The following is a 14,939-nucleotide window of genomic DNA, read 5'->3' on the forward strand; positions in this document are numbered from 1 at the left end:
CGGTGTTAAAAACTGGGTGAATGTGTATGAGACAGTAAACAACAAAATCCCCACCTGCCATGGGGAAGATATGTGGCTTCAAGCATGACCATGGATTGATTAGAGTGCTTAGCGCTGCTGCCCATCTGGTGTCGCAGTTTGTAGTCGGATATTACTCCGATTGTGTCCATGTTGAAGTTCATTTAAAGACATATAACCATTCTAAACGTTCGAGTTAAGGAAAAAGCAGCTTATAAACTGTCATGGTATTGCTGTGACCCAGCTGGTCTTGTGAAAATGCCTCCTCAGCCTGTGAATTCATGAACCGGGGGGTGCAGGAAACTCAGCCATGACTCTGCATGTGTCTTCAGACATCTGTGGGTACTTTTCCCCTGGGAGTTGATGGAGCTGTGTGAAAGTGACAGCGCCAGGGAGCTTTTAATCTGAGATAACTATTCGGTATCCAGACTGGGCCTAACATACATCTGTTTACTTAAGTGCATGATCCTGGTTGCTTTGCCCAGAAAGGAACTAAACTAGAAATACAACCAATTAAAACACTTGGTTCCCTGATGACATTTCTTTTTCCTTAATCCACTCCCCCTCATAGCAAGGGCTGCAGCACTGACAGAACCTGTTCCTCTGAGGGACCCAGTGGCCAACTCAGTGATGGATTTGTCACAGGCACGTGTGGTGACTTCCCCTGAAGTCTCTTGTAGAGAGAAGTTGGGACTCTCACAGAAAATAATAAATTTAAAAAAAACCCCTTAATGTTCATTATTGCTGCTGGTGGTTCCTTCTGGCTCTGTAGCTCCTGGAAAATCTCAGTTTGTGCTGCCTGGTGTCACCAGACAGGGTTTTCCCAACTCCTGGCCTAGATTGGCGAGGCATGGAGTAGACTGTTGTCTACATTACTCTCCTTTCTGTGAGACAAAAGGGTATTGGAATGGAGACATGCAGGACACACCACAGGGGAAACGACTCCAGGGCAACCAGCCTGACAGAAGACCGGCTGAAACTAGGAGATGCTGCTCTCCTTTGCTGTCTGAGAGGCGCTTGCTTACATTCTCAGGAATGGGAAGACAGTTTCTCCTGGGAAAAGGCAGAAGTGGAAACCCTGTGTTTTGAAAGCTTGAGCCCCTCACTAGTGTCATGACTTTAGGTGACCAGGTCAATCTCTCTTGTGCTCCTGGCATGACTGTTTCTGCTGTGAGAGGGTAGTCAACATGGACATGATTTTGGGTAGGTGGGGTGGGGGAGGGGGAAGGGAGGTGGACCTGGATCTGTGCCTTAATTAATTAGAAATGGATTAGAAAAGTATCTGCATTTACTGATGGTGGGTTTTAAAAAATATATATATATTTCCCCTCTATCGGGTTTCAGAATCTCTTGTGTCTCTTGGGTAAATTACCGTCTCTCATAATTATTCATTTGAAATGTTGCTGCTTGGAAACTCTTGCATTTAATGTCCTAGTTTTTTGATTACACATTTCACATGCCGCCACTTCTAAACAGGCTCTCTTCTCCCTCCCCTCCAATCTCTCTCTTAGATTTACATAATTTCTGTCACAGTTGGGGTACCCACCAAGCTGTTAATGGCTTTAGTTTCCAGTGCTCTTCTGTGGGTCATGGGGTCCTTGCTGTCCCTTGGAGACCTGTAAAAAGCCGAGAAGCTACTTGGGCTGTATTTCTGGCTTGGAAGTTCCAGAAACATGGTGAATTCTTCTTTGTTCTCTTGAAACTTTTTTTGGGGAGGGAGGGGAGATGTGTCTAGAAATCTCATGAAGCATCAGAACCAGCATTTTGGAGATACCCCCAAGCATTGATGGGTGAATCACGTCACGTACCCATTCACCCTTCAGGATCTCCATTCCTTGTCCTTTTCTTACATGGTTTATGTACTGTATCGTCTCAAAGGTGCTCGTGTCTCTCTTAGGAAACTTCCCCTTTCCTTGACTCTTGCTATAGAAGTCACTTAGACTAAGACTACCCAACATCACAGCACTGCTCTTGAAGACTTTAGAGTTCTGCTACTAGCTACCCCACAGAGCAAAGTTGGAAAAAAAAAGCAAACAAAACTCTGGTGACTGCTGGGAATAATGGGAAGTCTCTAAGAGTGCAATGGAAACAAGGCTTTAATCTGTGCGTTGTGTCACTCGAGGAAGATTTTTCTAAGGATGTTAAGTGAGGCAAGAATAGAAACCCTTTTCAATAGGCTTATGTCTAAGTACTTCAGCTCAATATGCTCTATGAAGAAGTTGGAGGAGGGATTTTGTCACATTTAACCCTTTTTGATTTCCGATCTCCTCCCTGCATGGTTGCCCAGTGCCCGCCATGGGTGATCAGTGGATGGAGGGGTTTTTGTTTGCATTTCTTAAATATTATGTTTGTTTTTGCTGTCTATGTGAGCCTCTTTGTAAGTGGCCTGAAGGACTGATTGATTGTCAACTGCAATAATTACATTGATGGAAAGCTTCCTCTCTGCTTGTCTTGCAAATCTGTTGTTAGCTGTATATAAGGATGGCTTTTTCCACACCTCATCCTCCGCTGGGTTCAAAACCACCAGCATTTCTTAGTTCTGAGCTCTGGAAATGCCAAACCAAAATCTGAAGGCTCTTGTTCAAGAGCCTGCTTATAGGGAGGGAATTCTAACTCAGGACTGCTGTCAACTTAATATCTTGCGTAATGCTGCTGTAGGAGCTTTGTTCCACCTCCCTCCCACCCCGTGCCCAGATTGATATCACATGAATGGTTAATGCTGAATCTAGGGTGTCCCTGCTGCAAATGCTGCCGTTTAGAAAGAGTGCTGCTCCTCGTGCATGGCGAGCCGGCTCCCAGGATTTGAAACCCCGAGCACTGCAGCCCGTTCTTCTCCCCGGGGATTCAGACTTGCCGTGGTAATGGTGCATGGGAATGAAGGCGCTCGATGGGACACCCTTTCTTTTCTTGGGAGCAGGTGAGCACAGTCCTAAATCTTAGCTCAGTTCAACAGGCACCATGTTCTATCACACCCCACCAGGTACTGTGGCACAGGCATTTCAGATTGTTTTACACAAACACGAGTGCAGACACTGCACGCTCAGCTAGCAGTGTAGATGGTGAGGCAAGAAGAATGCCTTGCACCCCTGAACCGTCAGGTGTGTTCCCTAAACGCTCAGACAGTGCCTCCCCTGTCTATGCTGCTGTTTTTAAGCAGCGTAGTGTCCTGCTATCAGAGCTTTTCTCTGCTGCCTCCACCTTGCTGGAGCCTTTCACTGTGGCATGCAGCTGCAGGCTCTCTACATGTTGCTGCAAGCACAGACAGGGCCTCAGGTGTACTACGTCTTTGGTACCACCATCAGTGTAGCAGCTGAGCAGTTTAGTCCTTAATGTAGTTACCCTACCAACAGTGCTGTGTGGCAGGGAAGTGCTATTTTCCCCATTGTACAGATGGGGGAACTGAGGCCCAGAGAGGCTAAGGAGGTTGCCTAGCAGCACCTAGGAAGCCTCTGGTGGGGCAGCGAATTGAACCCAGCTCTTCCAAGTCCTAGACTAGTGCCCTGACCACTGGGCCGTTATTCCCCTTAAAAAAGATTCAAGTGTCTTTAGAACCAGGCTGTGTGGATCCCTGCCTCTTTCTCTCCAAAGCAGCAGGTTTTCATCCATAGATCTCGGAGCACACCACAAAGGAAGTCCCCATTCCTTAGATGGGGAGCCTGAGACCCAGAAGTTGGGAGGGGAGTGACTTGCCCAAGGCCATGCACTTAAGCCAGTGGCAGAGCCAGCTGTAGAACCCAGGTTTCCTGACTCTAGTCTGGTGCAGTATCCACTGTCTCTGTCCTGAGAAATGACATGAGGCAGCCGCAAGGTGTTTGTGGCAAGCTCATGAGCACATACATGTGCTCCTCTCCCTCCCTCCAGTCCCAATCAGCAGTCTTCCCCCTGTGCTGTGCCAGATTCTACTCAGAACAGATCTCCAAGCTGGGAAACCAGCAGTCCATCCCAACTTGTGACCCTGTCCTGAGATGTGAACTCTGGACTTGAGGCAAAAAGACTGTCAAACTTCTCCTTTTTGAGAGTCACTTCTTTCTAGGTTTAGCTATTCCGCAGCTCCACTGAGCTGTGAAATGGGGAGTGGAGGATATTTTAGGGAGTGCTGCTTAATATGCAAAGGTCTTGCTCGGCACCCAGAGAGGTAAGTGGATCTGTTCTTAAACAGAACTGACAGGCAGACCCCCGCCGCCACCGAAGCCGTAAGATGCATATTACACTCCCCGTCTGGCCCAGGAATGGCAGGAGTGAACTGGGTGCATATCCATGATCTACTGTAGGCAAGAAAAACTTGACACCGTTCCAAAAGGTGAATGCAGCTACTCTGAAGATTTAGGGAGACGTTTCTCCTGGAAGGTTCCCACTGGATGAGAAATGGCAGCTTTATGGTTTAGAAGAACCTTGCCAGTTTTGAGCTCTGCCTTTTTCCCGGCACTTGGAATGCTCTTTCCACGCCCCGCTAGCCGTGCTTGTGCTGTGCTGGCTGGCTGGTGTGCTGAGCAGGCGTCTTTTGGGGGCCGTCTGTTCGTTAGGGCTTGGCACTCTTGAATGGGCTGTGCAGTTGGAGAGAGGCTGCCAAGTTAGACTGGAGGAAAAATAATCGGAGGTTTTGTTGTGGTGGTGTTTTTTCCTTTTCCCTCCCCCTTCTCCTTTTTCTATGGCTGCAGAATGTGCCCCCTAAATGCCATGACTGGATAGGGCAGAAGCCAGAGCTTTAGGATTAGTGCGTAGGGAGGATTTAGGATTACAGGCGGACATGTATTGCTGTGTTTGGATTGTGTGTGGTTTCTCCTGGCCGGAAAGAAATAGTCTTCCTCTTCTAAACATGCCAGTTAGAATATTCAAAAGGCCCGTCTGAGGCTTGAAAGGGAGGAAGGTTTGAAGCAAGGCTTTGAAAGAGCTACATGAGAAGGGCATGTGAGCACACAGAGATGGAAAGAGAATGAAGAACTCAGGCACCTGGATGGACTCGTGGCGTGGAAGATGTTCTGAACGGTGTCCTTTGTGTTTATTCCAACAGACATTATTGTTCATGGGTGTAGGAGGTAGAGGCTGATCCTCACAGGAGCGAGACTTCAAGTGCTTTACAAATCCAGCATGTGTGAGGGATAAATTCACCTGTGTGTAAAGTCGCAGCTGAAAGGGGGAAGCGTCCTACAGACTCCCGACAGCTGAGGGCTGGTGTAATGGCGCGCTGGGTTCCCAACAGCTGATGACTTTTGGAAAGGAAATAAAAATATGCTTGAGAGGTCTTTCTGTGCTCCTTGAATGCATTCTTCCAAATCCTGCCTTACCTCATGGGACTATTGGAGCTCCTCGTGTCCCCTCTTTTTAAATAGCAAACTTGAAAAAACACCTTCTTAACTACGAGATTCAAAACCAAAACCTCGTCATATAGAGTGACAACTGAATGTATTTTAATATTCAGTTTTGCAGCAGGTGGGAAGAGTCTAAATTAAACCATGAAATTGCTGTGTAACAAAACAGCCTGAAGAAACATCGTACTCTTTACTTCACTGATTAGCTTGAAGATTTTTTTTTCAGATTTTTGTTTTTGTTGGGTTTTTTTTGTTTATGGTAGTGTACTGGAAATTGCAACCACAGAACATTGGCCTCCGCTCGGGGGAAGAGCTGCCTGGAGCCCTGGCATACAATTCAGAAGCTCCCTTTTGTCTCCAACATGGACACCTCCAAATCTCCCTTACTTCAAAATAAGTTTTCTGTTGCCCGCTTGGCTGAGGAGTTTTTCTGGATTGGTGGCAGCATCGTGGCTACGCCGAAATGGAAAATGGGCCAGATTGGTAAGACAGGGAATGTCAGAGTCCCTGCTGCTTAATTGCACAAGATAATAGTATCTTAAAGGCTTTCACATTTACATCTTATTTAATGACAGCTTTGTCTAGCCGTAGCTGGGGTTGGGAGGAGGATGTTGACACACATTTGCAGAGCATGCAGCCCCTATGTTCTTTTATCTTTCATTGCTTTATGAGTTCCTGGCATGTCTCTCTCTTTTATTGTGAAAGATTCAAGAACTTTTGAATTATATTTTGACTCTTGATTTCATTTTTTTTATGACAATCTGAATAAAATGTGTATGTCTTAACACACATTGACTTTGAAAATCCCTATTTTGCCATAGATTCCCCCCCCCCCCGAACACCCCCTCCGAAAAAGTAAAGTAAGTTGGTTGACTGGGCAGATCTGGTGTTAGCAGCAAGAGTTTGTGCAGTGTGAACCATTCCTCCTGGCTCATCGCTTTTCACAGTCTGTCCACTTTCAGCAAACTGAATCCTTCACCGTTGTAAATTTGAAGGAGCTGTGTTTAGAAGGAGCCATGTTGCCTTTTCCCAGATTCAGATCCCTTCCTGGGTGTTTAATTGTAAGTGCTGATAAGCTGTGGCACAATCCTTTGACCTCAGGATTGAAATTCTGTACTAGCTGGATGAGGTAAGAGCACTTTATTATTTAGGGAATAAAAAGGGGACACCTGGCTAGAAATGATATCATAAATATCTGCATGGTACAGTATAGTAATGTGATAGAACAAACAAAGCCTCCTGTTACATTGGTGCATTGTCACTCGATAACCGTGGGCTTGCCCAGATGTAACTGAGACTCTGTAGAAAAGGGGTTTGCCTACAGAGCCTTCTATTACTTACACCGTTCAAAGATCTACTTCTTAAAAGGAAGCCTGGGTTGGGGCTTGCTTGAAAACTGATCAGAGCTAGCTGCTTCTACTCTGGCCAGAACCACCGTCGTGAGTGGAGCACAGTGCTTCGGCAGCACCCCCGCCTGTAGGTGGGTTGAATGGATGTTAACATAACATAAGAGCATAAGAATGGCCAAAGGTCCATCCAGCCTAGTATCCTGTCTACTGACAGTGGCCAATGCCAGGTGTCCCTGAGGGAGTGAACCTAACAGGTAATGATCAAGTGATCTGTCTCCTGCCATCCATCTCCACCCTCTGACAAACAGAGGCTAGGGACACCATTCCTTACCTATCCTGGCTAATAGCCATTAACGGACTTAACCTCCATGAATTTATCCAGTTCTCTTTTAAACTCTGTTACAGTCCTAGCCTTATAGTTCCAGTCCAGAGGAGCAACTGCAGAAGCAACAGGTTGCCCGTAAATTAAGCTTTTTAATTTTTGCAGCGTTTCCAGTGTCTCTTTTCGCATTAACCTCTTTGTTAATGATTGTGCGCTTTAATAATGGAAACATTCCAATACACTCTGCTTTGTATAGTACCATATGTACAAACACTGCCCATCCCTCCACTTGCAGGTTTAAGTAGCCAGTAACTCAGTTCCCCTCTCCCTGATGTTTTAAGGGCTGTCTGCCCGGGGGAGGAGAAATGGGGTTCAGCTGAGAATTGAAATGAGACGTGAGTCAATGCAGGCAAGAACTTCAGAGGAGAAGGCTCTTGCACCAAGGGTGACGAGACAGTGTGCAGGGACAAAGGAGACCTGTTTATCCAGCACTGAGGCAACAGAGAGGCAGGAGTACAAAGAGAAACCAGGTAGAGGGAAGCTGAAGAAGTCTGAGAAAGGCAATTATTGAGCTGGGTCCTGGAATCAAGTGTGCAAATTGCTATCAAGGCAGCCCTCTGTGCCTGGTGCAGCTGTGACATAAGTGAGTCTCCTTGGCTCTGCCGACTGACTGTACCAGTCACTGCAACACAATAGCCTGCTCTCTGTCTGAAATGGAGTCAACCCAGTGAACAGCAGCCCATGCATTGTGTAAAAAGAGATTTTCCCTCTCTCCCCGAATGCTGCAAAGAAAAGCATTTGCAGAACATCTGTCCTCCACTTCCATTTGTGTGCAGAGCCTCAATCGCTCTTGATCACAGGGGTAATTTAAAAGAAACAGGCATAGCTATGACTGCTCACCCATCAGCATAGGGGCGTCTGCTGCTAGTGGCAAAAGCCCACTCTGGAGCCAGTGGCAGATCCTCACGTTTCTGTAGTAACAGAACTCAGGGGTGAATTTCTGCAGGGTAAGAGTGAGTGGAATGCAAGGCACCTTACACTGAGCACTCTAAGGTGAGTTGCCAGGGAAAGGACTAGCTCCCAGGAAGCCTTTAGTGCCGCTAGTGGGTTGGCTTTTTAATATGTCCTCCAGTTCTGTGGCCCTTCAATGGAACAGAATTCTCAGAGCTGAAGTAGGATACCGGGGTCTAAATTGTATGTGGGCCTCGTTCCTCCTCCCCCGTGTAAACTGGGACTAATGTCGCTGAGGGCAATGAGACTGCAGCCGTGTACAGCTGGGGTGCGCTTTAGACCATGCAGGGGCTGCTTCGGGCTGGCAAATGTCACATACTTGGAGATCCCTGAAAGGGAAATGAGACTCTCGTTAAGCAGGTGCTCTCTCTGTCTCCGCCACCCCCTGCAGCGAAAAGATGAGCCGTTGTCATGCAGGATGCAGAAAACATGCACTTTGTAGGTTTCCAAGTCAGACTCTGTTAACAAAACTGGGCTGAAAAGTTCAGCAGAGCTGTGAGCGGCTGGGCTTCTGACCTTCCTAGGGAGCCTGGCTGTGCTAGCAAAGCTGCATGATGCACCCTGGAACCGGGCCAAGCTGTGTTTCTGAATGTTCTGAGAAAAATCTGAGCCCAGGTGTGAAGATACCCAACTGCTCCCTCCCCTCTGCTACCTTGCATCCAGTACAGGCAGTCTCTTCCCCTGCCCCCCCCCTCACTGAAAGCAGTAAGAAAAGTTACAGTGTTACAGTGGGGAGATTTATATTTATATTTTCTCTACCTGGGTTTCTCAATCTGTAAAGTAGGGCTGCATCCCTGTATCACAAGAGTATTGTGAAGCTGAATTAGCGTTTGCAGGAAGGTGCTGCGGGGGTTTAGTGAAAGGGCAGAAATGAACAGTTAAGGAAGGTAGCTGAGCTCTGAGCTCATAGGAATATTTATCCACCTTCTCATGACTGTTCTCGTACATTAAGATTTTTCTACCTGTAACTTTCCTTGGTATAAATACCACCATGGAGCTCCTTTCCATAGAGCTGCCACATCTCCTCTAGGGGAAGGAGCTCTTCCAGACCTTAGGAGGTGCCTAAGAAAGGAGTGTAATGTATGTTTGGGCTCCCCACCCTACCCCAGAAATTCCTCTGCTCTCTCTACCACCACCACCCCCAAACCTCCCCAGGGCTGCCTTCTTTCCACGTTAGTAGGAATTTGCAGTTGTGTGCACCCGCAGGATGCTGCACCGCCGAAATGCTTGTCGGCGGCATGTGTGGCGCCCTCCACAGCCTTCTGGGAATAGGAATGTGCTATTCCCACAGAAAGGTTGGGGACCACTGGTCTAACCTAAAAGAGCCTTGCTCCCCCTGCCCTCCTTTGAATCTTGGCTTCTTTTGAGTCAAAGTCAAAACATGGCCATTGAGCGAAACTCTTATTACTGGAGCTCCTGCACCAATCCAGCCGACTGGGGGAATAGATATTCAAATACACAAGAGCAGTTAGGCTCCTGCTCAGATTGACTTTCAATAGCAGTTAAGTGCCTAGCTGTCTTTTTTCAGAGTAGCAGCCGTGTTAGTCTGTATTCGCAAAAAGAAAAGGAGGACTTGTGGCACCTTAGAGACTAACAAATTTGTTAGAGCATAAGCTTTCGTGAGCTACAGCTCACTTCATCGGATACATTCAGTGGAAAAGACAGTGGGGAGATTTATATACATAGAGAACATGAAACAATGGGGGTTACCATACACGCTGTCTTTTGTGCCTCTGAAAATCCACTCCATGAATAACAAATAAAAGTGTTGCACAAGAAACGCCTCTGTGACACTGGATGGTCTGGGTGTTAAACGGATACAGGTGTCTTTACTTGTGCATTGGGTGCAACATTTGAAGATTTTTCTTAACTTGGAAAGAATCATATCTTTGTTCCATTGCTTCTCAAACAGACAAAAAGGAATTTCCGAAAGAATATTGCTGATAAATTCACATTAAGCTTGTTCCAGATTCTTTTCTTTCTTATTCTTTTATTTTATTTATTTATTCTCCTTTCAAATCACACCAAAATATTTCTCATTTCTTTCTTCTTTACAAACTTTGCTACAAAGTGCAGTGCACATTGGAGTACCCTGGTGTGCTACCAGACAAGTTAAGGACTGCAAATCAATCTTGCCTCTGAACTTCCATGCATTTTATGCAAGAAACTTCTAACAGCTTCATGTTTTCTCCTGATCTTGCTCTAAATTATGGGAATGAGTTTACCTGAGACATGCCAACATTTGGGAACAGTTTTAGTTTTGCAAACCTAGGGGTGGTTCTGTTCTACTCCACTTATCACCATGGTTCTCAGATGTGGTTTCTCTTCTACCACAATCTGCAGATGTCAGGGTGGGATGGATAAGTGTTTGTCTCCTAAGCTTTAATGACTATATTAAATAGTATTGGACCACTAGACTTTAGGCTCCAATCTTGCAAATACCTAAACAACACAAGGCGTTTTACGGGGACTGCTCATGTGCTAAAAGTTGACTAATTTGTGTAAGCGTTTGCCCGATCTGGGTTCTAGACTTCAAGTGCTTTTTGGGCAAGGACTGTCTTCACTCTGGGCCTTGAGCAGTACTCAGTATTCAGTCAACATTTTAATAAAGTGTTCCATGAACTCCTATTTTTCAAATCCATATGAAAACAGACGGGGGGGATGGGTGGTTTTTCTTACTGCTTTTCTTGTACTGCCACCTTTGTTTTCTATTCTGTATAGGTGCTCATCACTGTAGTATCTGAGTGCCTTCCAGTCAGGGCATCAAGCAACACGGCTAACATCTGGCCTGTGTTTTGTTCTCTCCTTAGGAGGAGAGTGTGTAGTTGAGGGGGTTTTTTTTTGTTATTTATGGTTTGGATTTTTTTAAAATATATATTACACACCTTGCTCTAAGAAAAGGAGTACTTGTGGCACCTTAGAGACTAACCAGTTTATTTGAGCATGAGCTTTCGTGAGCTACAGCTCACTTCCTCTGTTTGTTAGAGAAGGCAGGTCAAGGAAGTGTGCATGGCACTGAATAGAAGGCGGACCGGTTTGGATCCTTAGTCCCTGGGGCAGTTCAGGCTACAGTCTTGGGCTGGCTCCCAAGAAAGCTCTGTCTCCTGCACAGATGAACTTTATTTACCCTAATGGTAGAAAGTTCCAGTGTGCTTGAGGAGCGGAGCTGTCAACCACAATCTTCATCCTGGAGCTTTAGTTGATCTTTTAGATACCTTGTGCCCAGGCCATTGAGCACCTTGAACTTGATTAAATATTCTCAGAGAAGCCAGCTTGTGCTGCTTTTTGCTATCCGACTGTCACAGCTGTAAGCAGACCAAGTTTAATGATCCTCTCTTGAATAGTTCAGCAGCAGATGGGAGTGCTTTATTGTCTGCTGGAGTTCAGAGCTCGGAGCCATAACCAGAGCATTCAAAGAAAGGCAACTGCGTATTTATCTTCAAAAAAAAATTTTTTTTAAAGTATTAACCCTGAAGCTGGCACATTAGAAACTCCCTCCATTGCAGACTTAGCCACTGCTTCGTATTGCTGGTTTTTATTAATAAATCTGTTTCATTTTTATCTACGAACTTACCTTAACATTGGGCTCAGATGGCCCATTAACATGAAATGAGCCTGAGAATATTGGCATCTAACTCACAGCAGTGCACAGAGTGATGCATGTTGGGTTTTTTTTTTTTTTAAATCTTACAGAAGTATATGATGCATAAGGAGAATGAGCATGAGTATTGATACTGTGGTGAGCAGCAAACAATTACCAAGCTCTAGTAATAGTCACTTGAGCATCAAACTGACTCACGGCTTCCGCTGCTCAGTTCCTAATGATGGGATGCAGGAGGTAGCAATGGTGCAAAGTTGGTTTGTTGCTTCTTTGAAGAACAGAACATTTAGGGAGATGGAGGGAATTGTTTTGGAATGCTTTGTTCAGCTCTGCGTCTCTCTGGCTATCGTACAAGGCACTTAGCATTACACAGAAGATAACTGCAGACTATTTTATAAGAATGTAGCCTCTGAGGCTGCCTTCGTCTTAGCAGATGGCCCTTTTAAAAAATAAATAAATGAATTGAATCCAGTGTGTGTTTCTAATAACCTTTGTGCTGTTAATTTTTAATGCCTCCCCTCTATAGTGAAAAAATGGTTTTTAGTTCTAAAGCAATTTGTACACTAAGGACTTTTGTGAATTATTTATCAGGTTCCAGAATATTTGCTATATTCTGAGTGGCCAAGTTGGGTAATTAATTTTTTTTCCTTTTAGTTAATTGGGCTCCGGGTAGGCAGGATGCTAATTCAGCCACTTCCCAGGAAGCAAATTTATTTCTAACTGGGGATGCTGCTGCCCAAAACTTCTGACTTTGTAGTGAGAAATGGTGGGGAGGAGGGGAAAGTGTTATCTTTTTGTTAAAGAGGCAGTTGGAAGTTTAAAGGTCAGCTCTCAGCTGGTCGGTGTAAATCTGTGTAGCTCCACTGATGGTAACAGTTATGCCAGTTTTACATCTGCTGATCATTTGACCTAAAGGTTGAAATTCCCCCGCCATGCAGAGGGTCAGCAGGAGGCCTAGACATCATAAAAGTCCAGCTTAAGTGGTGCCTAGTTCTTGTGCTGACCTCCTGTGCTAGTGTGGATTCCACCTTAGATGTGGAGGTGGAGCTTTTCAAAGGCACGGCTGGGAGCTGTCAGCGAGAAGGGACCCCTGTGATCATCTGGTCTGACTTCTTGTGCTACTGAGGCTAAAGAACCTCCCCCTTTGACTTCCTGGGGCAGTTGAGTGCCTAACTGCACGTTGTGCCTTTCAGAATTTTGAAGAATTTCAGTCTTGTGTCTAACTCAGGCTGTCCTTTATTTCTCTCTCCAGTGGAAAGATGTATGAGCTGCATGCAAGCTGGTACCCAGATGATCAAACTCCGGGGCAGTTCCAAAGGGCTAGTCCGGTTTTATTACCTCGATGAGCACAAGTCGTGTATTCGCTGGAGACCGTCGCGAAAGAATGAGAAAGCCAAAAGTAAGTGCCGGCCACCGGGTCTTTCTACTGAGAATGAGAGGTTTGCGTTGGCACTGAGCAGCCGACATGAGGGGTTCGGTAACATGGAAGATGACCAAGGCAAAAGCTGTTGCTGGATTGGCAGGACTGTGCCTGACTTGTATGAATGTTAATAACACATCTGCTAGTTGAGGGCTAAAATAACCCCACAGACTTGGAGATGAGCTCCAAGCAAATCCTATGTGAATAACCCCAGATTTAGGAGAGTCTGCAGTTTGACATTTGGGTCTTCCCTAGAAATGTCTGTGGGAGAAGGAAGGGATATTTCCTCCCCTCCACATCCATATCCCATGTGGCACAGCTAGCTAGCTGTATTTATGGTTAAGGCAATGTTCCTCTGAAGCACCTGCTAGTGATCATTGCTGGAGACAAGATCCGAGGTCACGTGGACCAGTTGTCTGATGGGTTGAGGGAGCTCTGGTAGGGTTTATCGTGCACCAGAAGGGTAATGATTATTGGTTGCAAATAAAGACCCCCAATCCTGCAACCAGGTCTATGTGGACAAAACCCCATTAGAGTCAATCAGGATCCATTTAGACACAGGGATCTGCCCTTGCAGATCATGCTGCATATTCTGGCTCCAAGAGCTGATATGTCTCTGCATTCAGCTACATGTTGTGTTGTATTAGTCATCCTGAGAGCCCCCCACTGAAATCGGGGCTCCATTGTGCTAGATGCTGGAGAAAAAGATAGTGAAAGGCTCCCTGCCACAAGGGGCTTGCAATGAAATCGACAAGACGGATGAAGTTTGGGAGCCCCACCCCATCTCCCAGTGGCCTAAGGGTAAGGGTTTTTACCTGTCAGGACTTTTGTTCTTTAACTGGGGCCGCTTTGTAATATTTTCCCCAAATGTGTGTGCATGTGTGTGTGTGTTTTTTTCAGTGTCTTTTTTCACCAGATGGTGGCTGATCCACTCCAATGAACATATACATGATTGAAAAGCAATGATTGCTTCACAGACACGAGTTGTAACCTGCACTAAAACAGGGCCTTCAATTATTTGTTTAACAAGATGTGTGAAACTGTGCTGGCAAGGAAATGCTGCAGAGAGGTGTCTGACAACCATCATGTTGAGGGGAGGATCAGGGAGACTGAGATCTTGGGGACCAAATTAATCTTATTGTTTCCCCTTTCAAAACTACAAATATGAATGTAAATGTTGGCACAATCTGCATCTCTGCTTGTGACCTGTTTGTTGGTATGTAAAGATGCACAGGTGCAATCTGAGAGGGGTGCTGGCATAGTGGTTAGGGACATAGTAGATTAGGACTTGGAAGATCTCGATTCAATTCCTGGCTCTACAATAAACTGCGTTGTGACTTCTGACAAGTCATTTAATCTCTCTGTGTCTCAGTTTCCCATCTGTGAAATGGGATAATAATCCCTCCTTTGTCTGTTTTAGCATAGATTGTTCAAAAGTGCCCAGCATCCCTGGGTGACTACAATGGGAGCTTGAGGAGCCCTTTGAAAATGTGACCCTTTTCCAGTGTTGACCCTAAACTCTTCAGGGCAGAGGTTGTCCCCCGCTAGCATGTTCATAGGGTGCCTAGCACAATGTGGCACCAATCGCAGTTGGAGCCTCTTGATTCTACTGAAATACAGATGAATAATAATGCACAGGAACGAATATTGAATAGTGAACTTAAACCTCTACTGAAATCTAGCTCTAGACTTTTCCTTTTGCCTCCTGTTGCATTATTCAGAACCAGCTTTTTAAACTGCATGCAGAAGACCTAAAAATTCCTTCAAGTATGTGAGTTAGAATTACTTGGCTGGTTGTTTAAGCAAAGATACTAACCCTAATAATAATTAATAACATGCACATCTTCTCCGACTAAGCTGTAACGGATTAGTTTAACCAGCTACCATTACGTTAAAGACATTTAGGAAA

General features: G+C 45.5%; 1 protein-coding gene across 1 annotated transcript in view; it reads left to right on the forward strand.

The window, feature by feature from the left end:
• The first annotated feature begins 5,782 nt into the window (after positions 1–5,782).
• The window catches only part of PLCH2 (phospholipase C eta 2), a 109,023-nt gene continuing 99,866 nt past the window's right edge, over positions 5,783–14,939 (forward strand). Inside the window, exons 1-2 of the mRNA XM_073316846.1 lie at positions 5,783–5,810; positions 12,863–13,009. Coding sequence (XP_073172947.1) covers positions 5,798–5,810; positions 12,863–13,009 — 160 coding nt within the window. The 5' untranslated portion in view covers positions 5,783–5,797. The remainder of the gene's footprint in view (positions 5,811–12,862; positions 13,010–14,939) is intronic.

Source organism: Lepidochelys kempii, chromosome 18 (assembly GCF_965140265.1).
Source record: "Lepidochelys kempii isolate rLepKem1 chromosome 18, rLepKem1.hap2, whole genome shotgun sequence".
NCBI classification, from domain to species: Eukaryota; Metazoa; Chordata; order Testudines; family Cheloniidae; genus Lepidochelys; species Lepidochelys kempii.